The sequence below is a fragment of the Cenococcum geophilum genome (genome assembly GCF_001692895.1).
Source record: "Cenococcum geophilum 1.58 unplaced genomic scaffold K441scaffold_3, whole genome shotgun sequence".
Lineage (NCBI taxonomy): Eukaryota > Fungi > Ascomycota > Dothideomycetes > Gloniales > Gloniaceae > Cenococcum > Cenococcum geophilum.
The window spans coordinates 5,785,023-5,813,006 of NW_027137561.1; the positions used below are offsets into that span (position 1 = coordinate 5,785,023).

General features: G+C 49.4%; 12 protein-coding genes across 12 annotated transcripts; 7 read left to right on the top strand and 5 right to left on the bottom strand.

Moving 5' to 3' along the window:
• Positions 1-363: 363 nt before the first annotated feature.
• On the top strand, positions 364-2,719 carry K441DRAFT_652489 (uncharacterized protein). The gene is made up of 4 exons (XM_067647376.1): positions 364-1,440; positions 1,502-1,589; positions 1,644-2,163; positions 2,219-2,719. The coding sequence occupies exons 1-4, from the start codon at positions 579-581 to the stop codon at positions 2,390-2,392; spliced, it is 1,644 nt and encodes a 547-aa protein (XP_067509595.1). The 5' UTR covers positions 364-578; the 3' UTR covers positions 2,393-2,719.
• An 876-nt stretch (positions 2,720-3,595) lies between these two features.
• On the bottom strand, positions 3,596-5,598 carry K441DRAFT_692787 (iron reductase domain protein). The gene is made up of 7 exons (XM_067652592.1): positions 5,384-5,598; positions 5,114-5,326; positions 5,034-5,061; positions 4,752-4,984; positions 4,403-4,695; positions 4,096-4,316; positions 3,596-4,041 (listed from the first exon to the last, which is right to left on the bottom strand). Exons 1-7 carry the CDS (start codon positions 5,424-5,426, stop codon positions 3,849-3,851), a joined length of 1,224 nt encoding a protein of 407 aa, XP_067509596.1. The 5' UTR covers positions 5,427-5,598; the 3' UTR covers positions 3,596-3,848.
• Positions 5,599-6,428: 830 nt separating this feature from the next.
• Positions 6,429-8,060, top strand: K441DRAFT_702755 (uncharacterized protein). Its single transcript, XM_067653422.1, has 2 exons — positions 6,429-6,736; positions 6,799-8,060. The coding sequence occupies exons 1-2, from the start codon at positions 6,515-6,517 to the stop codon at positions 7,669-7,671; spliced, it is 1,095 nt and encodes a 364-aa protein (XP_067509597.1). The 5' UTR covers positions 6,429-6,514; the 3' UTR covers positions 7,672-8,060.
• A 217-nt stretch (positions 8,061-8,277) lies between these two features.
• K441DRAFT_537635 (uncharacterized protein) lies at positions 8,278-9,279 on the top strand (the record flags this gene model as incomplete). Its single annotated transcript, XM_067642491.1, has 2 exons — positions 8,278-8,699; positions 8,874-9,279. Coding segments are annotated over 2 exons (828 nt in total), but the record flags the coding sequence as incomplete, so codon positions are not given.
• A 3,453-nt stretch (positions 9,280-12,732) lies between these two features.
• Positions 12,733-13,953, top strand: K441DRAFT_537019 (uncharacterized protein; the record flags this gene model as incomplete). The annotated part of the gene is made up of 3 exons (XM_067642451.1): positions 12,733-12,921; positions 12,980-13,349; positions 13,406-13,953. The coding sequence occupies 3 exons, from the start codon at positions 12,733-12,735 to the stop codon at positions 13,951-13,953; spliced, it is 1,107 nt and encodes a 368-aa protein (XP_067509599.1).
• Positions 13,954-15,936: 1,983 nt separating this feature from the next.
• On the top strand, positions 15,937-18,011 carry K441DRAFT_652494 (uncharacterized protein). Its single transcript, XM_067647377.1, has one exon. The coding sequence runs from the start codon at positions 15,987-15,989 to the stop codon at positions 17,610-17,612; it is 1,626 nt and encodes a 541-aa protein (XP_067509600.1). The 5' UTR covers positions 15,937-15,986; the 3' UTR covers positions 17,613-18,011.
• A 1,442-nt stretch (positions 18,012-19,453) lies between these two features.
• Positions 19,454-20,399, bottom strand: K441DRAFT_684195 (uncharacterized protein; the record flags this gene model as incomplete). Its single annotated transcript, XM_067651756.1, has 4 exons — positions 19,454-19,499; positions 19,554-20,089; positions 20,161-20,205; positions 20,262-20,399. The coding sequence occupies 4 exons, from the start codon at positions 20,397-20,399 to the stop codon at positions 19,454-19,456; spliced, it is 765 nt and encodes a 254-aa protein (XP_067509601.1).
• Positions 20,400-20,832: 433 nt separating this feature from the next.
• On the bottom strand, positions 20,833-22,053 carry K441DRAFT_725796 (uncharacterized protein; the record flags this gene model as incomplete). The annotated part of the gene is made up of 2 exons (XM_067654132.1): positions 21,341-22,053; positions 20,833-21,270 (listed from the first exon to the last, which is right to left on the bottom strand). The coding sequence occupies exons 1-2, from the start codon at positions 21,596-21,598 to the stop codon at positions 20,833-20,835; spliced, it is 696 nt and encodes a 231-aa protein (XP_067509602.1). The 5' UTR covers positions 21,599-22,053.
• On the top strand, positions 21,613-22,477 carry K441DRAFT_652497 (uncharacterized protein). Its single transcript, XM_067647378.1, has one exon. It carries the CDS (start codon positions 22,053-22,055, stop codon positions 22,305-22,307), a length of 255 nt encoding a protein of 84 aa, XP_067509603.1. The 5' UTR covers positions 21,613-22,052; the 3' UTR covers positions 22,308-22,477.
• On the bottom strand, positions 22,047-23,269 carry K441DRAFT_725802 (uncharacterized protein; the record flags this gene model as incomplete). Its single annotated transcript, XM_067654133.1, has 3 exons — positions 22,047-22,609; positions 22,664-23,140; positions 23,185-23,269. 3 exons carry the CDS (start codon positions 23,267-23,269, stop codon positions 22,503-22,505), a joined length of 669 nt encoding a protein of 222 aa, XP_067509604.1. The 3' UTR covers positions 22,047-22,502.
• Positions 23,270-24,359: 1,090 nt separating this feature from the next.
• On the bottom strand, positions 24,360-25,142 carry K441DRAFT_652499 (uncharacterized protein). The gene is made up of 2 exons (XM_067647379.1): positions 24,722-25,142; positions 24,360-24,648 (listed from the first exon to the last, which is right to left on the bottom strand). The coding sequence occupies exons 1-2, from the start codon at positions 24,968-24,970 to the stop codon at positions 24,604-24,606; spliced, it is 294 nt and encodes a 97-aa protein (XP_067509605.1). The 5' UTR covers positions 24,971-25,142; the 3' UTR covers positions 24,360-24,603.
• Positions 25,143-25,270: 128 nt separating this feature from the next.
• On the top strand, positions 25,271-27,984 carry K441DRAFT_652500 (DNA/RNA polymerase). The gene has a single exon (XM_067647380.1). It carries the CDS (start codon positions 25,385-25,387, stop codon positions 27,515-27,517), a length of 2,133 nt encoding a protein of 710 aa, XP_067509606.1. The 5' UTR covers positions 25,271-25,384; the 3' UTR covers positions 27,518-27,984.

Here is a 27,984-nt window from a genome sequence, read left to right on the forward strand (position 1 = left end):
GCGGAGCTGTTGGTTTCAAGCATAAATCACGGCCGTCGCGACGCGCAAGGCGCACTGAGAGCGCCTAGGCGGCGCCTCCTGTGTTTTGGGCTTTTATAGAAGACACTGCATACGGACAAAGCGTGACAGTTTGACAGTTGACACCAGGCTGAAGGACGGACAGGAGCGGTGACAGAGACATTAGCATCATCGGTCTGGGATTGACCGGTGGCAGGCGTGGGAATAATTGGGTTGCTCTAGGGAGGCGAGCTTTGGGCTGCTGCTGTTGGCTGCTGGCTAGTGCCGCCCGGTTTTCTCTTCGTCGCAAGCCTGCATTTCGTCATCGCCGCAACCCCCAGCGCCCAAACCCTCCACTGCCACCAAGGCATTTCCATCAAGGACAACTCTCATCAACCAACTCTGGCTCTGCTTAGCCTCACCCTTCATTAACAAGATCGCCCTCCCGTCCTACTTCTTCTTTCACCAAATACTAGCGCTGCCTTGCACTTCTCTCAACTTTCCCTGTGTGAGATAGAGAAGTTGCACTCGCTTCCATCCCAGCAGCCTCGTGCCGCCCCTCCCCCTCCTCAATCATAGCTATGGCCTCCCGACGCTACCCTACCGCTGAGCTCTATGAAGAGCGACAGCGTGAGATCTACCGCAATGGCAACCGCGGCGAACGGACCTACGATGAACTTGACCTCGATATTTCTCAAGGTAACCCCCGCCGCAGCGCTCCCGACTTCCTCCGCGAAGACTTTGGAAGAACTTCTGCGGGACCCCTCGTCCTACGCGATCGTGTCACCGAGGAAATTAAAAGTCCTCGGAGGCGTGAAGTCGAGGAAGACACCCTGGTCATCAGAGGTGGGCGCCGAGAGCCGCGGGAGCGGGAGGTTGACCGCGAGGACATAAGCATCCGGCGTCGAGAGTCCAGGCATCGTCCAAGAGAGGTCAACAGGGATGAAACCGACATCGTCATCAAGCATCGAGATAGTTCCCGTCCCAGACCTCGGGAGGGTCACGAGGCCGATCGCGAGGAGATCCGGTTCCGACGTGGGGAAGTTGAAAGACCCCGCCCTCGCGAAGTCGATCGAGAAGAAATCACATTCCGCCGTGGTGAGAGAGAACCGCCGAGAACTCGAGAAGTTAACAGGGAGGAGGTCATCTATCGCCGAGATGAGCGTGTCGGTAGAGAGCGTGAATTCGAGAGGGATACTGTGGTCGTCCGTCCACGAGAGAGGAGCTTGCCGCCTCCAAGAGAGCTGGTTGCTAGAGAGCGAGAGGAGTTCGTGGTTCGTCGCCGCGAACCTCCGCCTCGAGAAGAGGTGAAGGACGAGATTATCATCAGACGAACTGAACAGCGCTCTCCATCTCCTCCACCGCCTCCACCAGAGCTGGAGCCAATTGTCAAGCCCCCGATCATCCAGGAGGTTATAACGCACCACCGTCACATTGATCATGGTAAGTTTTATCGTGGTATATATTAAGAATTCTAGAGCAGTGAGGATCTAACTATTTATAGGCGTAGAGAGAGCCCGCTCTCCGTCACCCCCACTATATCCTCCGTCTCCACCAAGGGAAGACAATCTGGAGATTTCCATTCGTAGACAGTAAGCATCCGTTCAATTTGTTCCCCCTTAGTTTGCAAATCTAACATTTTCTAGGAGCAGAGGAGGTGGCAAAGTGTACGACGAAGATATCATCTACGAGCGTGAAACTCGCGAACGTAAAGAACGAGGCCTCGAGGTTGAACGTTCCCGCCGTCGTTCTCTTAGCGCTCCAAGACGCCGCTACACGGAAAATGATCTCGAGGCCGAAGCTGAATACTACAACCGCAAAGCTGCTGAACGTGCATACATGGGCGAGGCTTACAATGGAGCAACTAGGGACTGGGCCATTGTTGATGTACCCCCCGGGACCAACCGCGTCCGCATGGATGGTGTTGGTGGAGGAAGTCAAGAGATTACTTGGCAACGGTATAACGGTGTTCGTCGATCGAAGTTCATCACTGAAGATGAGGAGTTTGTTTCTGATTTCGGGCGTCCTGCGCCAGCAAAGCCGAAGTCCGCAGATATGTGGACTGAAATTACGAAAGATCTGGTTATCAAAGAGGCCATTGATACTATGGGCTTTGATTATGAAGAGACGGATTACTTCTTCTATGTTATGGAGTATCTGCGCTACGTAAGTTTTCCCAATTTTCATCCTAAACGAAACATTTACTGACATGCCACTTTAGGAGGATGTTCTTAAACTCGTCGAGCTCTCGGATGATATCCGCGCTAACCGGCGCTCTCGCATCCGCCAGATCGAATATGAGAGAGAAGAGATCCGTGAGCGGAGACCGAAGTACGACGACCGCTACTACGAACATGAAGAAGTCTTGTATGACAGACGCAGCCGGTACAGATGAGCGAGATAACAATAACCACTACGACAATGGACAGTTTTCAGTAGACTGCATCCAATTTTTATACATGGCACCTTCCCTCGTTACATTCCCTCGGCTTTACTCAGCGAGATACCAGCCAATCACGGCAGCCCCTCCTACGGAAAAAGTTTGAAGATGATACCATGGGAACACAGCGACGATTTCACGACTTCACGATACAACTCGGCGAATGCATGATTGCTTCTTTTGGTGTGGATGGCGGCGGGATGTACTTCGAGTCTTTGTGTTGCGACTCTGGAATGGTCCTCATGGCCGGCATTGGCGGAGCGCGTAAGACTACGGCTTTCTAGGTTTTATGACTGTTTTTCTTTTTGCTCATTCATCGGTTGGATTTTTGGGGCGGCTTTTCCTTTTCGATTCCTTCGACTATTATATATATGAATTTGAATATACGTACTAGTAACGCTACATAATAATGAAGTCCTTTGAGAAGTGAAAACTATTGAGCTTCCGCAGACTATGTACCACTCGTGAGATAGCGATTCAAGGTTATAATGCACAATACGGTTCTGTAGGAAGGGTAAGTGCTAGCAACCTTATATCGACTTAACTCACAAAATTAGACTTGTATATTAAATTACTATAAAATCAAAAGCTTTATATTCCTCAGAACGGGCGTTAAATTCAGCACGATTGATTGGCTAGTTCTTATCGATAACCGTTGGACTCGAAGTGACGGGTCAAGGGATACCAAAGCATCACCAATCAGATCAGCCAAATTCGGTGCCCGTACTCAGGAATATGAGGCTGCCATGTGTGTTTAAATCCTTCCAGTAGTCTTTAATAGCTGGCTTTATAGTAATTCCTATATGAATAAGCATTCCGAAGTACGCGTAGAGTACATATTGGCTGCTATGTGCGTAGGTATTCTGCTTCTTTGTCTAGCGGATAGAGCTCCGCGGGCTTATTTACCCACTCTACAAGCTTATCCATAATCTCATCCGTAAAGGATAGTCTAAATAACTCAAAAAGATTGTGTATACTAACGTTAGAAGGGAGGTTTGGTGAGCCATGGTTGTCCTAATTATTAATATGGAGAGGTTCGAATTTGGGCAACGGCCAGGGTTTGGGGGGAGCTATTTTCGCCGTCTTATTTAGGGGAACGTTATGTCAAGTCTTCTGAACAAGGTCTTCATCAATTCTAGCACGATTAGAGGGCATGGTGGCGGTATAATTGATGATTGAATTCCATATAGATATACGCGTTGTTCTGAAAACGGTGCTCCACACGGACCTTACTCTGAGGACCCTGGATACGTTGAGATTGAATCTCGTTCAAGGCTCTATGAAAAAGGGTTGGACACCCAACTCCGATAACCGATGAGACACTCCTACCCCACAAACGCCATTTATAGTAGTTCCGCCAAAAACCCGCCGGGTATACTTTTGCTTAGATATAAACCAACTTCCATTCCACTCAGTATTGTGGCTTAGGCTGTGTAGCATAATAGGCCTCCAAAACCACATCTCGATCCTCATTCATGTCCTGCTTAACCTTCCGCTTTCTCCAGATGCACGAGTACACGATCACCAACGGCAGCGCGAGCGCCACCGTGACCAGTGCATAAATTATTCTGGTGCGCATGGGAGAGTCGGAGAATTGCAGACCGCTATGAGCCATTCGTTAGCCAGCCGTTTGAAAAGCGAAGGAGAATGCAGCTTACAGTCCGCCATTAACTATACCAAGGACCCAAACCAGCCGTCCTATCCATTTGTGCGCAGAGTCGAGTTTTGTTGGCTCTCGGCGGCCGTTGCTGGGAGATTGGAATGCAGCTGCAGCTGCTTTGTGTTGGCGGGCTTGGAAGCCTCCCATAGCGGCAATACCGATGAAAATTGCCATGATAATGAAGCCGAAGATTTGATGAGCGGAGTTGAAATGTTTGGACTAGTCCCTCGGTATTAGAACGATACGTTTCGACTCCCCCGTCGCCGAGTAAGTTTGGCAAAGGAGAGCTTGCAACGGTTACTCACTCGATTGTATTCTCCGCTCACGTAGATTCCAAGCGCGAATCCAGTGATGACGAATATCATGATGAGACCAGAGAACCACACATGGAGCTTTGTGGTCTTGAAGAAACCCACCAGGATCACGTTGAATGGGAACATAATCAAGATCGCAAAAGAAAACAGGATGGCGTGGATAATGGACGCTTTATCTCCATCCATGACCAAGCTGCCAACAAGTGCAGTGCCATTCATAGTTGTGCTGGGACCCGGGACACCACCCTCTCCAGTCGCGTGGACCATGTCCATTTGGAAATGCCCTGTTTTCCATTAGCTTGCGCTCCTACAACTGAAGGGTTTGAGGTTTGCTAAGTACCATAGTCGCGATGACGCCGTAAAGGCGCAGAGGGCGAGTCAGACACGACGTCGTTAGTAGGCCCGAATGCGTACATCCATGGCTGGGTAGTAGAAGTGACATCGAGAGAGCCACCATTCCAACTGCGGCAGTTACGGCATACGGCATTAAGGACGAAGGATTGATTAGTGATGCCAGTTCCAGGTAAGGTTTCAATCTGGATTTCTTTCGCGAAGGTTGGTTCGGTATTGCCTCTGTTTACCTTTAGTACGTACTCAATGGCAGAGGTTAGCAGAGACTGACGTAGCAATTCGAGGGCTGATAGTAACATCTACACCAGTATTAGAACGTAAATGAGGATGAGCTAACGGCGAAGAACTAACTCAACCCATTCGCAGAAGAATACATAATGAACATCAAGGACCCAGCCATTTTAGTTCCGGGCCCCACAGCAACCCAGGAATAGGCGGGTGAGGTAAAATAAAAGTAAACATCCGTGGAATTGCTTGGGAGATTGAGAGAAAATTGCGTCTCAGTCTGGCTAAGATACAGTGTTGATGCCGCGGGAGAATCGCCAAAGACTCCCAGTGGTAGAACTTTAGTAGACCAGAATCAGTACATTATTTGCGACGTAGCATACAGCGGGAACATACTCGAAGTAATTGCAAGAAACGAGAGCAAATAGGAAAACATCATGAAAAGACTATATTGAGTAGGGTGACTTCTGAATATGACTTATGACATTTGAGAGACACGGCCCCGCCTTATACCCTGCTCCTCCACTCAGCCCTTCTATTCAGCTCTCTAAGTTGGGCGGTTAGTCTTCCCAGACTCATGTGAAAAAAGATATGCGTTGAGTGCAGCAGCCAGTGGGAGGAGCATGGCCGTTTCATCACAGCGCTTATTTTCAAGGGGCTCGCGAATGGCAGAACCCCTGTAGGCCTACGTCTAGCATGTTGCGAATGCCTGGTGAGCCAATAAATGCATCGCTATTTTCAGTTACGTATGCAAGCTCTATGCAAGATCAATAATTTGTGAAATGGAAAATCCCTTAATGGTGGTGGCTGATTGGTCGATATTTATCGATAACCTGAGGACCCGAATTAACGTGTTAAGGGATACGAGAGCTTTTAGTGAAAGTTGATAGTTACAGGAGAGTAAACGCGATGATCCAGGTCATCCTGAGTAAGCCGTCTCACTTGATGATGCGTTACAAGGGATTGAAGCCAAGGCATCGATCAGCTAATGGGGTTCGGAGTGGGTAAAAGAGCACGGAAAGCTTGGCGAAAGGAGAGCTCTTTGGGAATACGCGAATTCTGGCATTCCAATGCTCCAACGCATCCTTGTTCCAATGCTTCGGAGAATATGTCTGACGTGATTTGGCAACGCGCTATTTGCAGGCGGGCGAAGCGCTTGCAATAAGCCATTCAGTTGCTGCAGTGGGAAAGAGCCAGAGGTTAGCAAAATACAGGCATATAATCTTATCCCATAAATCAGACGCTCCGTAGAAGAATTTGGTTACGGGCCAGGGAAAGCACGTGCGTACGGAGAACTCGTTGGTGATAAGGAGCAGTATACACGTGCGCGTAGTCCCGAGTAAACCACGTGATGCGTTACGCAAATCCAAGCCAGGCTGCAGTTGCTCAGCCCAACTTGCTGCCAAGTCAGACGTCGTCCTTGTCCGTTCATCACTCCACAACACCGAAGCCTTCTCTTTCTCCAAGCCAACCTTCTTATTTACCTATTGACGAACTTTGCAAGTACTGGTGACAAAGTTAGCAAAGATGCTGTTCCGTTCCTTTGGCCTTTGTGCCACTTTCGCGCTGGCCGCCCATGCCGTAATGGTCCCGCCGACCGTTAGCATCGAGAGCCTCAGCGATGACAACAGTATTGAGACCCTCGGTGTTGATGCCTTCAAACAAAGCATTAAACTGGAATGCCCTGATTGTCCCATGGCATCGGGAGAGAAGACGTTTGTATGGAAGCAGGGAATAGAGAACTCACTCGTATGTAGTGTAGCCGCCAGTGTCCGCAAGAGTCCGAAGCATAATTGACGAGTTCTATCTAGGTTATCGACTTCGCAATCGGCCAAAATCAAGATACACTTGATATTGGCGGCGTCCAACTCTATCCGCCATCCTTTGGCCACTTCGCCGACCCGTTCTATGTTTCCCAAGTTGCCTCTGAATCCGATTCTGACTCCAAGCGTCTTCGCATCACAGGCTATGCCCTCAACTACAACACCGCCGAGACAATCAGTGAGGCCGGAACCGAGCTTCTTCCTATGACATTCAAGATCACATCGATCGAGTCTCATTCAATCTCCCCATCGGCCCTCACTATTTTCCTCCTGAAAGATGTCTCTGGTCATCTCATGATTGCCTCCATCAGCCCAGCTTCGGCTGCTGCGGAATCGAGCCCGAAGGAAGAGACCAAAGAATGCAAGGAATGGTCCTTTCTCTGCAAATGGAAGTCCATTATCTCCGATAAGATCGAGGGTGTCAAGACAAAACTCTCGAAGGGCTGCCACAAGGGTAACCCGATGCGTCCCGGTGGCCATGGCAAGCCTCCACACCGTGCTCACCCAGGCCGTCCTCATCACCATCCTCACCACCACGGTAAGCACCACTCTCACCGCATGGCCTTTGTCCGCAAGATCCTATTCACCTTCGTCTTCCCAATCATTATTGGAACGATTGCCGGTGCCTTTGTCTATATTCTCGGCATGGCTATTGGCCGCTTTATTGCATTTATGTGGTGGAGCCTCCGTGGCCGCACTCAATATGAGAGCGTTGCACAAGACGAGGAGGAAGGCCATTATGGCTTTGACGGTAAGGGAAGTGACAAGGAGGTGTACTGCGAGCCGCCGGTATACGAGGGAGTAGCTCCTCCGGTTTATGAAGAGGCCGCGGAGAAGGAGGTTGTCGACGAGTCCAACTAGAGCCGTAGCTGCCTCATGGTACGAATACGTAACGGTTTTAGGGATTCGATGGTTAGAGCGCGGTAATCACGGTGTGTGTGCAGAGAGGACATTCATAAAAAAAAATTTTGGTAGTTTTTCGAGAGCAGGATATATTCGTGCTTCTTTTGGTTGAGGGAATGAGTCCCTAAAGTACACATCATGGCTCCACACTCGTTTTTGCTTGTCCCTTTGCGCAGGGTTGGTAGTCATAATTGTACGATACAATATTAGCAGTTTATTTTTCATACGTCAACCCTTGGAATTGTTTAAGATTTGGGAAGACACGATCCGCACGTAGTTCAATTTAAAATCTTGCACTTGTCTTTCCCGCGATCTTCAAATTCTTGGCTTCTACTGGATAGAATCATCAAATGATAGGAGCTGTGGCTGCTGATGCGTTGTCACCTCCCCGCATATCATCGAGACGATTCTCAGCTTTCAACAAGACAATTTCCCTCCAGCTCTTTTAGCCTCCACGGCTCCGTGGTACCCGACACCAGTACGAATAAGCAAAATGGCTCTCTCATATGAAAGGTGATATCCTTTCATCCGTACCCATATTCATAGCAATCATGGCTGACCACGCTTTACCAACACAGCATCATCACTTCCACGCCCTTCAAGTTTCTCGTTGGACACGAGAGAAAGCTACTGACGGTACATGCTGCCCTCATCGCCCACCACTCAAAACCGCTCGGAGTCCTGGTCCGAGGGCCTATGCTGGAAGCAAACCAAGGGTACGCCGTACTTGAAGACATTGAAGAGGGCACGTTTGTCCGATTCAGCCAGTACGCATACACGGGGGATTACAGCACGCCGGGCCCAGAGACGAACAACGATGGAGCCGCGGGAGCTACAGCGAATGGAGCGACGAATGGCATGACGAACGGCATGACGAACGGCGCAACGAACGGCGCAGGCTCCGACTACGACAATGCAGGAGCAGCGTCGGCAACCTCGCAAGAATACTCGGAAACAATCACGGCCACAGACCTCTGGGGGGGCTCGTACCGGGCCAAGAAGAAGAAGAAGGCGTCCGCCAAGAAAGCGTTCGCGTGGGACGAGTTCGACAAGCCGCCGGACACGCCGACGCTGGACTCGCCGGACGACGGGTCGGCGGAGGAGCGGCGGAGCGAGAAGGCGCGGTCGAAGAAGGCGCGCGTGTGGGACGAGTTCGAGAGCAAGGCGTACGTGACGGCCGCGCCGGCGTTCAAGCCGCGCCGGAACCGCGATGCGGCCGAGGACTACACCAACGTCTTCCTGTGCCATGCCCGGCTCTACGTGTTTGCTGAGAAGTACGACATCGCGCCGCTGAAGCGCCTCGCGCTGTACAAGCTGCAGCGGACCCTCGTCGACTTCACGCTGTATTCTGAGCGCGTGGGCGATGTGGTGGAGCTGCTCAAGTACAGTTACGTCAATACGGCGGATATGGTCGGCACGCCGGACGATCTGAGGCTGCTGGTGATCCGCTATACGGGGTATGTGGTTGAGGATCTGGCGCAGAGCCCGCAGTTTGGAGCCCTGTTGGAGGATGTCAGCCAGGTTGGCAGGGATCTGATGAGGCAGATGCTGAAACGGTTGGAGTAATCTAGTCCGCGTGATGGAGGTATGTTTGATATCTCTGGCGTTGCATGGTTACCGGAAGCATATTACAAAAGAAAAGCCTTTCCTGGGGTTTACTTTGGACGTTGTTGGATGTTTAGGGGAGGAAACGGGTTGTAATTAGGAGGATTCGGCATGGGTAGAGTGTAGAGAGTTGGGTGAATTGAGCTGTGGGTTTCTGGTTGGGATTGTGGACAATCCCTATGCGAAGTCTGCTCGAAATGTCTTGCAATTAACCGGTCGTGAATGCATCGATGGCGTATATGACGAATATCTCTACATTGACAAATGCTTTTCTAACTACTCACAGTATACCTTAAGTTTTTTTATAGAGAGGCTGAAACTGAAAACAAGAAAAAAAGGATTTGGGCAAGTCTTTCTGTGATATGCTTTTGAATAGCACGGTATGCTTTGAGTATATCCTGGTTTAGCGCCATACCACTGTCCGGTTCGGGCCGATTGTCTTCCACGTGGGAGACGGTCGGTCTTCAAGGGTCTTGACTTTCTCGGTACGAAGACTAGAAAAATTAAAATCGGTCATCGGCATACACTGGCTTTGGCGTTTGGGCCAATGGAGAGAGGGGGAGGCTTCACATGGAGCATCATGACTACAAGGGGGTAACCTGAGCGGGCCAGCAGCGCTCCCTGCTAGCGCTGATGTGGTTTTAGCCACATAAAGCGTAATTTATAAGCCAAAGAAGCTACTAGAGCATAACCTAGAGGTAATATAAAATAATTAAAATGCTACATCAGAAATATACATTTTAAAATGCCGAATCTTATACGCCGGAACAATGGCCACCACCCACCTCCACTTCTTCGCTATCCGGTCCTTCGACAGCCAGGAACCCGGCTCTCTGCCCGCGAGCGTGATATCGCATATACCCTCAATCGCTACGCTGGTTGGACTCATGAGAAGATTAGCAGCTCTCTTAGTGTCTCTCATACTGTAATTTCTGCCTCTCTTCAAAAGGATACTTGGACTCCTCAAAAGCAGAGAGGAAGGAAGCCAAATATTAATACCCCAACACAATAGCGCTTAATTGCACGAGTAAAGCAAGATCGTTGGCACTGACAAAAGTCCTTTAAGGAGATTGCCTTTCTTAAAGGTATATCTGCCTGCAAGCGATCCTTATACAACGCCTTTAAAAAGGAGGGCTACTTTCACCGTATTGCCACAGAGAAGCCCCTTATTATACCTGAACAACGAGAGGCCCGGCTAAAATAGGCCTATTCTCACCTTAAATAGACTCCCAAGATATAGGCAGCAGTAATTTAGACAGATGAGGCTTCTATTCAAACCAGTAGAGGCCAGATCTTTGTTACTAGATGTGCCGAGGAGAAATACGATATTAATTACTGTGTCCCTAAATTTAGGGGGTATTCAAGCTAGATAATCTATGGTAGTATCTCCCATGGGAATAAGGGGCCTTTGGTTGTTTTTAAAAAGGACTAGTCGATTAAACTTAGCTATAAGAGGAAGATAATAAATAGCGACGTCTACCGGACATATATCTGCCCTAATATTAAGGCTTTTGTATGGGAATTATGGCAAACACTACAATACCAGCCTATTCCTGTAGAGGACAATGCCTTAATTCACTCAGCAAAAGCAACGCGCTTAGCCTGGGAGCAGAATGGCATGCTTATAATAGAATAGCCAGTAAATTCCCCTAATTTAAACCCAATTAAGAATATCTGGAGGCTGTTAAAGGGGAGAATATAACGCCGGTTTCCAACAATAAAGGAGGAAGTAAGGAGGTACGCGGAGGAGGAATAGGAGAAGCTTGAGCCTGAAGAATTTAAAAAGTATACAGGCAATATGAGGGAGCGTTGCCTTGCTGTAATTGCTGCAGATGGGGGGCCAACAAAATACTGAATAAGCACTGTTTTCAATGTGGCGATGTGGCAATATAAGCACTAGCAGAGGCGCTTGCAGGGAGCGCTGCTGGCCCGCTCAGGTTACCCCCTCGTAGCGAGTATTAGGAAATACGCCTAGGACAAGTCATTTAAGCATGGAAATTTGTTTTACCTAATTAACGTGGAGCACAGCTTAAAGGCTTTCGCTCAGCTAAAAAACTGCCACCAAGCCCGCGAGTCAGGAACTTTCGTATTTCAAGTTTTTATGGGCGAGCCAATGATATTGCAAGGACCGCTGTGAAAGAGAAAGGCCCTCAACAGAACTCCGAAATAATGTCGCACAAAACGTACGCAAGCGCTGCAAGATTTCAAGTTCGGTACGCGCATCCAATCTCGCTTGACTACTACCACCAACTGTACATAGTAATTGTAGCGAACGGCTGTGGCTGTATGCACGCAAAGACTATTTTGGTTCCCCGAGATAATTATTCTGGTTGGCCAGGAGAATCTCACCGAAGTAACTCAGAACTTACCTGACGTACGCTTCCTCTTTCTCTCCTTTGCCCGTACCTCCGCCAAAACGCGAATACAACGCTGTCTCTGCAATTGCCGATGGAATTTGGCAATATCGTACGGGTGGAAATCTCACGATATTTAACAAAGATCGGAGGAAGGCCGATCGCGAATCCAGAAGCAAGGTTCTTGCAACCAAACATACGACTCCGCTGCAATTACCATGTACGGTTGGCAATCAAGCGAGATTGGATGCACGTTCACAAAGCTGCGCAGCCTGAGGTTAGTCGTGGCCGGAATCTCAAAATGCCGAACGCCCGCGTACCCCACTAAATTTGTATGTAAACAATCAATATACATAACTACACTCGCGTTTAATTAATTTGCCTCTGTACCATAATTATGGCAGTTACTTAATTAAATCGTTCCTCTACGCGAAAATGACGCTATAGCGCTACGCCTCCTTCTACAGCTTTGTGCATGACCAGCCTCACCCCTCCCTCCTTTGGCGAGTTTCAAATTCGGTACATGGGAGAAAGGAGATTTCATCAATTTAGGAGGGAGCGCACGTCAGGTAAGTTCTAAATAACTTCAGTTCAATTCTCCTACAGCCTGTACAGGTCCCGGTGTCCCCCCAGTGTGCGCGCGGCACACCACATGGCATTGACTTCCGACATGAATCACGGTACATGCCGATCTATCGTCGATTTAGTCGGACCAGCTCGCGCTCCTCCGTGTCAAAAGTAAGCCAAGACCTTCTGCATGGCTCTGATGGTTTGCAAGCCGCTTAGATTGCTGTCCTGCCAAGTGCTGTGAACTGGTTTTGATCCATCACCTCGCATCGGGCCACATCTCTTGTCCCCGCTGCTGCTGCATTGCCGTGAACATGAACAGTATTAGTAGACCCCATACCCAAACCGGGGCGACACGAGCTCCACTTGTTTTTCTCTCACGGTTCTCCGGTTCTTGTTATAACTCAGTCGATACCATCTTTCCTTTCGTCTCCAGTCGTAACAGTAGATCCCGTTAGCGCATAGAGCTATCGTTGACAGAAAAACTGTCATCATGTCAATTCCAATAATTTCCTCGAGAACTGCTCCACTCCCTCCCGATGTCTCCACAGCCCCTCGACTACTTGGCACTACGATAACGGTTCTCGTTCTGGGCCTGCTTCTCTTTTCAGCTCGAATTATTACACGAGTCCGCCCGGCCCCTAATCTGGGTTGGGATGACTACACGATGACGGTGGCAGTAGTAAATAGTCCCATAATTCCATGCGCGAAAAATTGAAGTTCTAACAATCTCAAAAAAGGTCTTTTCACTCGTTAGTTGGTCGCTAGTTGTAGCCAGCATTCCTTACGGCACCGGTCGCCATATGTACTATAAATCCCAGGCCTCCAATATCCATGCTGCTCTCCTCGTATTTAGCAGTCAACCTACATGGCTATGGGCCAACACGTTTGTAAAGGTATCAGTCGCCTGCATGCTTCTCCGGATCAAGCGAAACGCCACATGGAAATGGTTCCTGTACGGGGCAATGACAGTTCAGGTCGCTTCAGCCATTGGAACTACAGTTACCCTGTTCACGGAGTGTAAACCATTCCAAACACTTTGGGACCCCACTATTCCCGGCGGCTACTGTTCCTTGATTGAAATCAAGGAGAGCATGTACGTGAACCTGTGTAAGTTCCCCAGATGCTCGCTATAAAACGTTATAACGGTTATTGACACACAGCAGCGGTCAACCTCACCGAAGACCTCATCTTCTCGCTGCTCCCCCTCACCTTCATCCGCATGATGCACGTGCCGCTGCGCGAAAAGCTGGTCCTCACCGTCGTGATGGGCATGGGCCTGCTCGCCAGCGCCGCGACCGCCGTGCGGCTCACCCTGATCAAGGACTACGGTGTGGGTGGCGACTTTAGTTGGGACAACTCGGACATGGCCATGTGGGCGCATCTCGAGTGCGACATCGGCATCGCGGCCGCCTGCATCCCGTGCCTGAAGTCGCCGTTCGAGAAGGTGCTGCGTCGCCTCGGCTTGCTGAGCCCTAGAGACTCGACGGCTGCCTACCGCAACCAAAAGTACCTGCCACATTCCGAGAACGTGCAGATGCAGTCGTGGTGCGGCTCCATGCACCAGGGGCCACGGAGGACCAAGCCGCCGTATGCGCATAGTCAGGAGAGTATTTTGGAGGAGCGGAACGCCGGCTTTATTGCCCTGGATCATGGGATCATGAAAACGACTGAGGTGCGCTTGTCATCGCGGGCCGCCGGGGTGGAGGATTGATCGAGGTACGGGACTGGAATATTACTGCTTGTTAAAAGTAGGATAACGAATATGTTGCATTTAACACCGAAGAAGGCCTTCGAAGTTAGGCATTGAAGGTACTATCGTCGTTCCAGATGTCGCTGCATCTCCTCACCGTGATCAAAGGTCCAGGGGATATTTAGGACATGATTAAGAGGACTTTTCGAGTCGTGGGTTAGTACTAAAGACGTTCTAGGGACTCGATGTAGTTCGACGCTTGCTGCCACTACCTCAAGTAGTCACAACCCTCCTTCAGGTCTTAGCGATGCCCAAAGGACAACGTACGCAGCATCAAAATAGCTGTTGGGGTAGTGATAAGGCGCTGGAGCCGCCTCAGGAGGCTTTTTTGTCGGTGTAAATAAAAGAAGATACTTCTGATAGTCCAAAACATTTGAAGCTTTCAAAGGGATCTGGCGAGCAATCGAGCAATTTCACCACCATCTCCACGCTGCTCCGAGATCCCTGTTTGGTTTCTCCACTCCTTCTTCCTGCCCAGTCTTTTCTGATTCTCACGTGTACTGCAGGAGATCCACCTACATTTCTACCTCTTTCTCCGTTTACTTGTAGCCTTCCTCCATTTCGCGTTCGCACTTTCTGAAGTTTTCGCAGTCCTCGAATTTTCACTGCCTGTAAGAGGTGATAACAAATACTGCAGGCCTTCCCAGACAGAAGCAAAGAAGCCGGTTGATTGTAAAGATGAGACTGCTTTCTTGAGCTTGGGCTGCTGCCACGACTATATGCGCACTTTCTAGGGCTCTTTCGTCTTTTATGTCGCAGCAATATTTGCCTTTGATTTAACGCAAAGTCTCTATTCATAATCTCATACAAGGATTTTCAATCACTGTTTTTAGCACGTATGGCTTTTTCATTGGTTGCAAGATGAAATAACGTAGGTGATGGGGTTATGAAGGTGACCCTGGTTATGAAGGTTTGCAGGTTTTGCAACCAAATTTCGTCTATGCGCTTTTCTTCAAAACCTTCATAACCAGGGTCACCTTCATAACCCCATCACCCACGTTAGCTCTGGCCGAAAATGTTGCACACCAAAACATCCAAAAGAGAGCTTTTCACGGATGTAAAGTTACGATGGCTAAGAAATCATTTAGGTTACTATAATATTCGCATTCAGATTTAGAATATTGGCACTAATCACGCAATATCCTCCAGAGAAACTCTGAATATTTTAGGCCAGATAGCTGAACAACTCACTACGTCTAATATTACACGTAGCATAGGGAACAAACGTAAAATGGAGCATAGAGGTCTATGCAAATCCTAAATAACTAAAGTACCTCTGTTGCCACTTCTAAGACACGATATTGTTTTAATAACCACTTATACAGGATATCCTCTTACAGTAAAGAGTATAGCACTTAGTGAGTAGCTTAAATGGCTTTTTCAGATAAGATTTAAATTTAAATAAGGTATTAAAGCATTCCTAAACCTATTCTAAAATGCCACTATACTAAAAGGGTTGGAAATAGTAGGCTTTATAAAGAATCCTAGAAAACTCTATAAAGTCTTATGCAGTTCATCTAATCTAGTATGAACAAAGAATAAGACATTGAAGATAACCTGGAGTATTGATTGCTGCCTAGCTGAGAAATCTCTAAATGCCCTATTGTCCTATTGTCTTATTGTCGTGCAAATGGCTATTGTTCCCAAAGGCCATTGTCCTCTGGATATAAGCAACCTCTATACCCGATTACAGTCCTCTAAAAACACACCTTTCTTCTGTCTCTCATAAATATTTTTTCTTCTCTAATTCAACACTCCCACTCACAATGGACAAGCTTGACAGCGGCAAGAAGGTTAGGCGAGACGTGTCCGCTCCGGCGGAAAATTATTTTTCCTTCTCCGTTGCGCCTCCGAGCGGCCGGCCCGCTCCTACATTTACCCCCGAGCTTGGGGCCGCGATCGCCGAGCGCGACAGCTACAAGGTGTTATGGGAGGACCTCCACCGGCGGGTTTTAATTAACGATCGCCAGTACCTCCAGGATTACACCAAAAACATGGCGGACAAATATGACACGGAACTGCCTGCGAATGTGGAGAAGCTTGAACAGCAGGTTGCCACGCTCAAGACGGATCTGGACAACCAACAAGCCTCAAATGCCGACTACTACAACAAAGTCGCAACCTTGCAGGAACAGTCCGACGGCAAGGACAAAACCATCCGCGAGCACGAAAGCCAGATCAGGAAGCAGCGCGAGGAGATTGAATATCATCAGAACAGCCTGAACGAAGCCAACTCCAAACATGCGGAACTCAAGCAAAAGCACGATGCAATCCAGCGCGAGCTCGACAACGAGAAAGACCAGGCAGGGAAGGACAGGGACGCCCTCACCGATATTCAGACCACCCTCAACAAGCTCCACGCCGACATCAACCAGAAGGACTCCGAGAATATTCAGATACGGAAGGATGCGGATAATTGGCTGCTGAAGTGGAGGGAAAGCGAGGAAAAGCTGGAGAGTCTTCAGCAGGAATGGGGCGAGCAACAAGATCAGGCTAGCCAGCTTCAAGAGGATCTCAACCAGCTGAACCAGCTGCAAGCGCAGTATGACGAGCTGGAAAGAGAGGTTTCTGAACATAAGGAACTTGTGGAAGAGAAGGACAACGAGATCTCAGTCAAGGATGCTCGCATTCAGAGGCTGGAGACGGAGCTTCAAAAGGCTATGGCTCAAAGCATCGCCGCGGCTGGCTCAGCGACTGCCATCTCTTCATCGCTGGAAGAAGAAATGTCTGCTATTGGCGAAGATCTCGGTCCTGAACCTGTCGAACTACAGGATGCTGATACTCAGACGGATCTCCAGTGGCTTGCGCAATCTACTATCTACACGACCCTCGACCAAGAACCAATCGACCCATATGTTCCAGAATTGCGCGAGTCTGGTGTCCTTACGACGTGCGACATGAAACCCGTCGGGCCCTTCGTCCCAGAGCTGAGCAAGTCTCTCATCACCGCTACGCTCAATCTGGAGCCCATCGAACCGCTCGTCCCGCGCCTGGAAGAATCTGGTATCGTTATTACGGCAGAAGTCGCACCCATCGAACCGTTCGTTCCAACGCTGAGCACGTCTCTAATCAGCACCACGCTTGATCTAGCACCTATCGACACTCCCATCCCAGTCCTGAAGGAATCTGGCGTCGTCACCGCAGCAGAGGTCACACCTATCGATCCGCCTTCGGAAACACTGAGCACATCGTTCATCGTCACCGCCAACATGACTCCCATCGACGGGTTTGGCTCCATCCCTCAGCCCCTCCAGGTCTCGTCCGTCACGACTCTAGTCGACGACAAGCCCATCGCCGCCGCACCGCCAGCCGCAGTGCGCACCATTATTCCAACCAAGAAGCCCACCCTCCAGAAGCTTCTGCCATACCTGTGTCTCTTCTTCATGTTCACAACCTTCTACGTCTACGCTGCGCTTTGCGCTTGGTCTACCGCCAACGCTTCTTCCATCGGCCGCAGTCAGTCCGGCGCTTTTGGAAGCAGCAGCAACTTCCTGGGCGTCATTCCGATCGGATGGGATATCGGCGACAGCATGCTTGCCGAGAACATGGCGCGAATGGGAGCCGGCTGGATGCAGATGTTCGAAGACTGGGCTGAGGTCGATCGAAGCCTGTTGTATTGAGATGATGTTTTAAGATGGATGATGGTGATGGATGTTGGACACGATCTTGGAACGATGTCTTTGCTGCTGGACAGCTGGACTGGATAATTAATTTGCATCCGTATCAAGCGCATTGGTTGCCGAGTCTTTCTCATTTGTTCTGGTTTGTTTAACTGCATGGATGGATTTCTTCTCTTCTTCCTCTGGATTTCATTTGACCTTTTACGGACGGGATGGACGGAGAGGTTCCTTCTCACTCGTGGTTGGGGTTTGAATTTGGCTTTACGGGGTTTTTTCTTGGTTACAAGTTCGTGCATGGATTACGGAGTCGGATACCCCAGATACCCCAGGTTGCTAGCTTCTCGAGTAAAATGTATTGGATTTAATATGCTCAGGTTAGGTCCTGCTAGGCTTCATACTCAAAGCTCTTTTGGGCTACCTTACATTCTATTTCTATAAACGAGCCGCGAGGCCTTGGAATAAGCTACATGGTGATGGGCACCCGATAATCCGGCCTCCTACAACCACGGCACAGAGGTATCCATATTATAAATCCGTTGCAAGTAGAAAGGATGTTTCAGCTTGAGGAAGAGGGCAATCAGTGCTTTTAATATTCAGGATGACTTTAAAAGGAATAGGTATAGGATAGATATGACCAGGCTGTATGGCAAAAAGAGCACAGAGGGGATCACTTAGTTTAGAATCGGTCCGAAGCCTGCGGAACGAGGTAGCTGGCTGTCAGCGATAAAATCCACAGTCATAGACGTCAAGGCAACTTTGTGATGCTGGACCTCCTCTCTGCGTGGCAGCTGCTGCGAGTTAGATACAAAAATCCCGAGAAGATCATGGAAGGAGGACACGGAAGGGATATTAATCAGTCTGAATTCCCCTCCGCATGCCAGCCAGGCCGCAAGCTATGCAATAAGAAAAAGTAGATGGCCATCCAGGTCGAGAAGCATCCGCAGCGTGGCAAAACATGGTCAGAGTGTATATACATGCAGAAGATATGCAAAAGCGCACATTTGAAACCCTGATGCAATCCACTGGAAGTTAAAGGTTATGAAGGAGAAAGACGAAAGCAGGAAAAAAAGCAAATTTTGAAAATAGATGATTGTGGCACATCCGGGAAATGGTTCCGCTTTAAGTGAGGCCACCTATGTGTGAGATCCGGACCACGGCAGGATGATCCCCGAGGAGCGAGCAATGAATAATCCCGTGGCTTGGATAATATGACCCATCCCTCAAGTTTGGAATGTGATCCTCCATGGAAGTGAAATGGAATCCAGGACCATGATTGTAGAAAGCAAGGGTAAAAGAAAACCAGAGGGTGGTTGAACTATTAGTCGTATATGCCATGGCACCATCTCCCAAGCGGAAAGTTTGAGAACACAATTCAGAAAGTTCCACGGCACCAACCCGAATTATTAAAGAAACAGCACCCAGCATTCATATGGACTGACCACTCTATTCCGGCTTCTTTTCGGTACTCAACGATATACCAGGAAGATCCTTGGGGTAAGGGGAGAAACTGAGGACAAGGGAGTTCGACAATCAAGTACTCCATACAAAGAGGGTTCCTGAGAAAACGTGTTTAGGGTATCTCCAGGTTGATGACCAGGCTGACGGGCGAACTAATGGCAGACCGCTGGCAACGACGGAAGAGAAAGAGTGGCCAACGAAAATCTACAACATCGAGCCGTGGAAATACGAAAAAAAAAGCTGAACACCATGGCTCTTGGGGAGAGCTAGTTTTGACGACGGCGCCGGGAGTCATTAGCTTGTGGCGGTGGATTTGTTGCGTACGCTGAATGGGCCAAATCGTCAGCGACACCGCGATTTTTGCAACTTCACCGTCCAAAATTCTACTTACTACGTCCGTCTGCTGCTGTGTAGTACGCGTTGGCGGGACTGTATGGGCCTTAGCGATACACCAAAAAATGTCTGTTGAAATATCTATAATACCTTTGTTGAGGCGCCGGGTACTGAGGGGCCGAAGCTGGTTGCTGTGGTGGATATGCGTATCTTGGTTGTGCACTGGTATAATACCCATCTTGTCCTGGTCCTTGTGGTGCATATGCATACGTGGTAGTGGTCCTGCCCTGGCCTTGTCCTTGGTCGTATGCGGAAGTATAATTTTGTTGCTGTCCATATCCAGCTGGGGGTGGTTGGTGTGTGTAGGACGACGGCTCTGCTGGATAAGTCTGGTGAGCGGACTGGGGAGGATAAGCAGCTCTGGGTTGCGGCTGCTGCTGCGGTTGCGCATAATCAGCGGGGTTTTGGGCGGGTGTGGGTGCAGGTGCGGGTGCGGGTGCGGATGCGGGTGCTGCTGTGGGCCCATAGTATTGCCTAGATCGATGTGTGCTAGAATCTTGATATGCCACTAAAATCTTGTTAGGGTGTTTCGACATTTTCTTGTCGAGCACATGCGGACTACCTCGTCCCTGCTGGATCTCAATACGCCATCGCTGTGAGTCCAGTCTCAAGTCCTGAACCATTTGCTGTGGGCCACGACACGTCAGTCAGAGAGGCTCTCGCAAAAAAAGTTGCATCAAGGCAAAAGCAAACGTACCGATGTGAGGTTGCGATAGGCGGTGATCCAATAACCTGGCACGCCCTGTTGTCCGTTAGAGTCTATCCTCAAGCTAGTCGGCCGTGTGGATGGAGGCAGACCTCATACTCTCCGTTACCTTCGCCAGGCCTTACGAGCGCATCGTTACCGAGATAGCGCTGAATATCGGCGGTGATAACTTCCCGGGCGATGCCTTCTCCGGGCTGGAACCACTGGTTCTGTCGGGTCGGCACAGACATTGTGAGTGATGGGATGAAAAGGATGAGTAGAGAAGAGAAAGAAAGTACAGACACTGATGTCAGTGTCGGCTGAAGCTAAGGAGCACGAGCAAGAGGGATAAGGCGGGACTTTCAGCTCCGCGATAACGGTCCAAGGTTGGCCGTGGGAGAAAATACGACTGTTCTAGTCCTCGGGCTGGTGGTATCAGGTGGGAGAGAAGTTCCAGGTGAATCGGAGCAGCCAGCAAACAGGCAGCAGGTGCGGGGGTTCGGGTCCAATATACCGGCAGTACCTATGGCGGTGGAGGGGGATGGGCAAGATGGGGGCGTGATGAGTGGCTGCAGTGAGTCGTTTGGGGTGGGCGCAGAGCCAGGGTGCAGCGGAGCAGACTGGCGAACAAACGGGCCCAGCTGCTAGGCGATGAGGGTTATTGTGTGGTGTTGATGGTTCCGACTACTGTGACAGAAGTCCCCCGCGGGTCACGGCTGAGGCTTTAGAGGCTTCTGGGGCTTTCCGAAGCTTCTGCAGAGCGCCAAAGCGAGAGCGGCCAGCGCGGACGATGGCCTGTGAGCGACTTGGGAGCGACAAGCGTGCGGCTCTATGGGGGCCTGGCGGGCCTTGAGGCGTCGAAGTCAGCAGGGCGGCTGCAGCGCCGCGGCAGGATAGCGCCCGTGATTGGTGGCGACAGGCCTCGTCGACAGCGGCTGCACGAAATCGGGCAGCAAAGCTCTTCTGCTGTGCGTATCCGACACTGAAGGGTGGCACAACAACGTGTGCGCGAGGAGCATAAGTAGCACCACTGCCCCGGATGCGCGAAAGCTGGCCTCGTGAGGGTGGATGCCTGGGGGAAGATGCAGAGAGGGTAGAGGAGAGACTTGTGCGGTCGACGGCCTTCAACTACTGCCAGCACAGCGACTTTTCTTTATCTGGGTCGGCCAGAGGTACTTGGGTAGGTACGCACGAGTGGCCATGTCGGGTTGAAATGTGTGGATCCACGGTCTTGGAGTTGGTGCCCAACCACCACCAACGCTGCCACAAGCCCAACCCAAACCGCAAAACCGCCAAACCGCATCCAAGCGGCCGCCGTGTCACCAGGAGCAGCCGGCAAAGACCTCCAGCCAGTATGAGCACCAAAGAGTAGTCCGGCGGCCTCTGCTGTCTCAGTCCACTTATTGTGCTTGCCTCCCGTGTTTTCCCCATTTTTCCCCATGTTTGTCATGCTGATAGCGACAGGACCAAAAGTGCATCAACATTTCGCATTTCGCCTCGTCCCCGAGTCTGTGGCGGCCGGCGAGACTATTTCCTCAGGCGCTTGCAGTAGCATGAGCAAAGCACGAGCTCCCGCAGAAAAAAAGCTTCGCTCAGCACTTGGGCACGGCTGCATGCTGGAAAATCTCAGTTTTATAAAGAGTATCCCGCCTTTTCGCACGGGTCCGGCTTGCTCTAACCTGCAAGATCCTCGAGGATGCCGTCTCCTGCTTCGTGGCTCATGGCAATTAGTCCGCATTCTAACAACCTAAGGCACATTCTTTCGCCGTAACATCGCCTCAACATCGCCTCTTGATCGTCCGTCAGGCAGGAACAGCGGAAGCACGTATTGACATGATACAAAAAATGCACGCTGCCGCGTCGATACTGCAGCTGATTGCAGCAAAAGACGCGGGCCGGTTTTTATGCCCAAGCCTGGAGTACGCTTCGGAAGACACGAGCTCTCTTATTCTGTCCTTGCAACATTGCAACATTACAACACCCCACTCGTTACTCCCGATGGAAATACATGCATTCATGTTACAGCATTGAGCCCCAGCCGACCCTCCTCCAACCTTGATGACCCTGAATCCAGTACGCGGTGCGTGTATACGGACTTCTCTGCCTCCAACTCTGCGGCAAGATGCCACCGTCACCTCCTCTGGCGTGAGCGTCACTAAGCGTCCACGATCATGGTGCGTGAACCCGGAGTCTGTGGAATATTTCAACCTCCGTGCGTTCCCTGGAGCCGAGAGGATCGTTTTCATCCACGCCACCATTGGGCTCAGCAAAACTCTGAGCTAATGATAAGCTTCACCGCCTCCGGCCCCTTGAGGCTGGCTGGCGCGGGCCAGCCGATTTGGCTGCCTTGAGGATTACCCGGAAACGCTGAATCCATGCATATACCTTGGGGAATTGTTTTTCGGAGACAACGCTTGCATGGAGCCTTTCAGCTCGACGAGCCAGTCAAAAGGCCAGATTGCTACCATAAAAACTAGCTCGGAGCTTTTAGGAACCGGATTCTTGAGCAGCCAACCTTCGATATCTGCCAAGGGTGGCTTATCTGTCTTGAGTATCCAGTCTCTCCCATCAGCTAGTAGCGTTGTTCCCAACAGATCGAAGCAGCTTCGCATGTAGGCGATAGATTCCGGCCTTCCCCGCTCCAATGCATCCTTACTCCATTGTCTTCCACATAAGTCCTCCCTATCTTTAGTAAATTTAGGATCTGCCATTGCTGGAGGATTGGTGGGAATCAGCAAGGCTGCTCTTAGAAATAGTGGACCTTCGACTGTCCACTTCTCAAGTAAACGCTTGATTGCCTTCTCATCCTCTTTCCCAGCGCCAAGAGTACCATTAGGAACCCTTTCCTCCAGTTTCTGGAGTGTAAGCCTTGTGTCACAATAGATATCCCGTCCAATTGACACGACAGACACGCGACGGTAATTTACTCCGATGGGGGTGAGGTCATCCCGAGGGAGGACTAGAGGTTGAATCTTCGAACAGTTAGGCCCTGCTCGTCTCAACCGGAGGTACTTACACATTGTGCGTGCTAAATACCTCTCAATGCCAAATACCATATCACTCTCCTAACATAGGGTGAATAAGAATAATGAAAGAGGACGATATTATTTGGAGCCGACATCACTAGAATATTGATCGTAACCGATCAGGTAGCAAATCAATAACAAAGAAGTGTAGATTAATGATACGAGGAACCTAAACGTGCCTTTTTCAACCGAGACTTAAACTTGAAGTTGATACTTGAAGTTAAATCTTGAGGCGGTTCCCTATTCCCCGAAAATAGTTGAGCCTCGGTATCCCCGCGTTTGATTGGCTTAAAGACAGTGCCAAGACGCCTTACAACAAATGACATCTTCAACCAATCAGGACGTCTATTTCATTGCCACAGAAGTCTTGTATGCATACAAACCCAAAGTACCTTTATTCCAAGTAAAAATTTAAACTCGCAATCTTGCATATTTTCCTCATCCTCTTCTGCATGGCTTATGCTCCTTCAGCGATGTGCCTTGTTGGCACGGAACAGGCGTGGTGAGAATTTAATTCTCTGGGTCGCGTGCCATTAACTCCCTCTCATGTCTTTGGATCTTCAATATTATCCCACTCTTAAAAAGAATTTATTACCGCGTCAGCCGCCACGCCTCTGACCTACTCTCCCTCGTGAAGCCCAACGCTTAGGCAGTAAGACAGGGGGCGACAATCCCGTGGCTTCTTCACAGCTACGTCTTCAGATTTATAAAATCGTGGGAGTCTTTTATGTAATGTCCGAAAGGCACATTGTCATGAATAGTACGGGTACCTTTTAAGGCTGAACACGCTAAGGTTAAAATGAAGTGATTATAGGACTGATAGCGAGCGAAAATCTTTATATGAGAGTTAGGTTTCGTTGCAGTTTTGTTGACGAGCAGTAAGTTTCAATTTATGCAACGGAAAATTAAAGACGTCTATCCCTTTCTGTTCATAAAAGGGAGCTGCTATGCTTGGACGAATTCTTTTTTTTTACTTTATCATTTTTTCAGACGACTTTTCTGGGTGGTTTTAAGGATTTTTCGAATAATTGGTAACTTCGACACAGAATCCAAGACGAGTATATCAACAATCTTAGAACATGTCATGGTCATGAACACAGAGCGTATATTGGTGATCACTCTTCAAGCTTGACATCACGGGCAGATGCTCTGCAAGGAGGGTCGGTCCAGCAAAAGTAGGCTTGATTGACTATATTTAGGACGTCCATGTTTTTAAGCCTACGATACCTTTCAATTACAGGGGTCAAACTCTCCATTTATGGTCATTTTTATGTCTATTCTTTCGCATTCAAAATTCATCAATACGCTAATGCTGTTTATTTAATATTTTAATTTCCATGGGATACCTTGTGAACGCATTCGAAGTATGAAGCGATCCCGGATTGATTTCACTGGCGTCGGGCTCCTCGCGGGTTGACATGGTGTGTGACTAGCATATGCGGTGCTGCCTCACATGAAGAGATCGAGGATCTATCTAGTGGGGAAGTCTATAATCAGTATACCACTAGCAGATGTGATATGCATGATAGGTCATCGGTGCGACATACGTGGATGTTGGCTCCTTTCAGAGGCGCTATCATAACTTCTTCTTTCTTTGGCATCTTTACCTTCAAGCTTTCTAGTGCCCCTTCCATCAAGCCTATGTGGCTCCTCAAAGTTCCTTCGATTTCATCCATCCGAGCTTCGTGTTCCTCAAGATTGTGGAGATGATGAGAGTGAAGACAAATTGTGGCACCAAAAATAGCAGCGAGATTCATGCAGCCGAGGAGAGTCGCCGGATTTCGATACAAGGGCATCCTGGAAATAGAGTTGGGTTTAAGGGCACTTGGATGAATACAGGCTTGATGGCATTTCAGTCGTCTACGCTTTGGGATTGGTTTTCCTCAACATCTATGATGACATCAATGGCACATCTGCTAGCGCGTTCCGTTTTCGAAGACTTTAACATTTTCGTGCGGTATACATTAGTGTGTGTAGAGGAGTTGATATGTTTAAATTACTATACAAAATAAATCGCGTGAGGTTGAATGGAAATAGTCATGTTCTTGAAGACTGGTGGATCTGCTTGGCGCGAATCACTCAACGCGCTATCTTGACGCGAACGTATCTTCCCCATCAGCATCTCCATATGGTCTCGGCAACGCTTTTGAGAGTGGCATTAACACCTTCGCCCTCATGAGGCGCCTTGCCTTCATGGTTTCGCAAAAAGTATGTCCTCATCCCAACCCTTCGTGCAATCCTCACCCCTCTCTACGACCTCCGCATCCTATCGCCGCGAATCGAAGTTTACGTTTAAGCACCTTTCACAACTCAGCCATTATTCTGCAACATGTCCCCTCCGTGTCATAGCCCATATCGATCTCGATGCCTTCTATGCGCAATGCGAAATGGTTCGGTTGGGAATACCGGAAGACCAGCCGCTAGCTGTTCAGCAATGGCAGGGTCTCATCGCGATAAACTACCCCGCAAGGAAATTCGGACTCAATCGGCATATTACCAGTACGGAGGCACATGAGTTATGCCCAGAGCTGATCTTGCAGCACGTGGCGACGTGGAAAGAGGGGGATGAGAAATGGGCATATCATGAGGACGCGTTCAAGCATATCGCAACACACAAAGTATCTCTGGATCCGTATCGGATGGAGTCTAAGAAAATATTCGCTACAATAAAGGAGAGCCTACCCGCAACCCCGCTGCAAAGAGTCGAGAAGGCTAGCGTGGATGAAGTCTTTATGGACCTCTCTGCACAGATACACTCAGTCTTGCTGGAGCGATATCCGGAGCTTCGAGGACCACCGCCATATGATGATCCTACGGAATACCTTCCACGGCCTCCTACCACAGCCCTGGATTGGGATACGGATGCGCTTGTGGATCTGGACGCTAACGAGACCGAGGATGACGATCCAGACTGGGATGATATCGCAATGCTGATTGGCTCTGAGATTATACGTTCTGTTCGGGCAAAAGTACGCGAGAAATTAAAGTACACCTGTTCGGGAGGAGTGGCTCGAAATAAAATGCTGGCGAAATTGGGATCCGGACACAAGAAGCCAAATCAACAGACCATCATTCGAAACCGTGCGATTCAACATTTCCTAAGCGACTTCAAATTTACAAAGATCCGCAACTTGGGCGGTAAACTTGGCGATGAAGTCGTCTCCATGTTCAATACGGATACTGTAAAAGAATTGCTGGACCAGCCTCTGGACCAGCTGAAACGATTGGGGGACGACACGGGATCTTGGCTTTACGGAATCATCAGAGGTGAGGACCATAGCGAAGTCAACCCGAGAACTCAAATTAAGAGTATGCTCTCGGCCAAATCGTTCCGTCCGTCAGTCAACACTTTTGAACAAGCTGTCCGATGGCTACGTATTTTTGTCGCGGATATCTTCTCACGTTGCGTTGAAGAGGGTGTCTTGGAGAACAAGCGTAGACCTAAGACAATCAACCTGCATCACCGACAAGGCTCACAGACGCGATCTAAGCAGTCACCTATCCCGCAAGGCAAGACTGTCAGCGAGGAACTACTATTTGATCTTGCAAAGAATCTACTGGCCCAAGTCGTTGTTGACGGCAGAGCATGGCCATGCGCAAATCTCTCGCTCAGTGTGGGTGGCTTTGAGGATGGAATTGCTGACAACAAGGACATTGGAGGATTTCTTGTTCGTGGAGAGGAGGCAAAGGCTATGCTCGCCAGTGGGCGACATGCCTCAGATGCCCAGACGGTGATAAGAGACTCGCAACCACCCGAAAAGCGTCAAAAACTCGATAGTGGAGGGATTCAAAGGTTTTTCGTCCCTAGAGAAGGCAGGCGGGATGATTCCAAGCAGTCTCACAGCCCATTTCCTCACCGCGAAGAAAGTAGAGATCACTCTGAGCTGGACTCTAACAGCAGCAGTCCTGAAGCTATGGATGCGGCGCACTCAGATGAAGGCGTGAGGCCGACACTCCTGAAAAGGCCATCGACACCCGAAAATCACGATGCCGATGCTGGCATTTCGCCAGACGTTCCACCTCCCTCAGCGCAGCCTCAGTCTCCTTCACAACGAATACAGCATTTCCACCAGCAAAGCCTTGATGCCTACTTCTGCTCTCGCTGCTCCACTCATCTTCCGCTGGCTGACCAAGCCGAGCATGAAGACTGGCACTTCGCTAAAGACCTGGAGAAAGATCTGCAAGCGCAAGAACACAGCAATTCAAACGCAGCAACTGCACAGCACACTTCAGGACTACCGCAGAAGTCCCAGTCTAGAGGAAGGGGCAGGCCTGCTGGAGGTGGCAGCACGGTCAAAGGAAGAGAGAAAGGACAGCGACGGTTGGCTTTTGGGAAACGGTGATGATTTAATGGCTTCTACGATTTTATGTCTCTCTAATGTCCTTTTTAGATATGGCAATGGCTGTTATTCGGAGATATTGCATTGGGAGGTGTTTGATACCATGGTCCGAACTTGGTTTGGATGGTTGTAGCGGCTTAGGATCACATTTGGGAGTGGATATGGATCTCGCACCAAACTAATAGACTCACTCATCCTTTTCGATGCTTTCACAGAAAATCTATAAACTGAACGGTGACGGCACCCTGTCATCACAGGCACTGCTTCTGCTTCTGCTTCACGATCATCTAAGAACTTTGTATTCATAAGTATACTAAATCGCAGTTCGTCTGTAAGGCTTGACTGCGATTGCTTCGGCGCTTGTGTCAATGCAGACCGATGTATGTCTGTTAGACCGGCATTGAGGGATCAGGAGTTTATTCTCCTCTCGCAGACTTCCTTTCATATATTTCTAATAAATAGAATTCTCT

What these genes read in the sequence shown, in the direction of transcription:
- K441DRAFT_652497 (XM_067647378.1), top strand. Translation starts at nt 22,053, where the DNA reads ATGCCCAAGCCTGGAGTACGCTTCGGAAGACACGAGCTCTCTTATTCT.
- K441DRAFT_702755 (XM_067653422.1), top strand. Translation starts at nt 6,515, where the DNA reads ATGCTGTTCCGTTCCTTTGGCCTTTGTGCCACTTTCGCGCTGGCCGCC. An exon ending in AGGGAATAGAGAACTCACTC is followed by an intron (nt 6,737 to 6,798) that starts GTATGTAGTGTA and finishes AGTTCTATCTAG; the next exon opens with GTTATCGACTTCGCAATCGG.
- K441DRAFT_692787 (XM_067652592.1), bottom strand. Translation starts at nt 5,426, where the DNA reads ATGATGTTTTCCTATTTGCTCTCGTTTCTTGCAATTACTTCGA. An exon ending in TTCTTCTGCGAATGGGTTGA is followed by an intron (nt 5,062 to 5,113) that starts GTTAGTTCTTCG and finishes ATACTGGTGTAG; the next exon opens with ATGTTACTATCAGCCCTCGA. An exon ending in GGTATAGTTAATGGCGGACT is followed by an intron (nt 4,042 to 4,095) that starts GTAAGCTGCATT and finishes AATGGCTCATAG; the next exon opens with CGGTCTGCAATTCTCCGACT.
- K441DRAFT_652489 (XM_067647376.1), top strand. Translation starts at nt 579, where the DNA reads ATGGCCTCCCGACGCTACCCTACCGCTGAGCTCTATGAAGAGCGACAG. An exon ending in GAGATTTCCATTCGTAGACA is followed by an intron (nt 1,590 to 1,643) that starts GTAAGCATCCGT and finishes AACATTTTCTAG; the next exon opens with GAGCAGAGGAGGTGGCAAAG. An exon ending in TTATGGAGTATCTGCGCTAC is followed by an intron (nt 2,164 to 2,218) that starts GTAAGTTTTCCC and finishes ATGCCACTTTAG; the next exon opens with GAGGATGTTCTTAAACTCGT.
- K441DRAFT_652494 (XM_067647377.1), top strand. Translation starts at nt 15,987, where the DNA reads ATGGCGGACAAATATGACACGGAACTGCCTGCGAATGTGGAGAAGCTT.
- K441DRAFT_652499 (XM_067647379.1), bottom strand. Translation starts at nt 24,970, where the DNA reads ATGCCCTTGTATCGAAATCCGGCGACTCTCCTCGGCTGCATGAATCTC. An exon ending in TGAAAGGAGCCAACATCCAC is followed by an intron (nt 24,649 to 24,721) that starts GTATGTCGCACC and finishes CTTCCCCACTAG; the next exon opens with ATAGATCCTCGATCTCTTCA.
- K441DRAFT_652500 (XM_067647380.1), top strand. Translation starts at nt 25,385, where the DNA reads ATGTCCTCATCCCAACCCTTCGTGCAATCCTCACCCCTCTCTACGACC.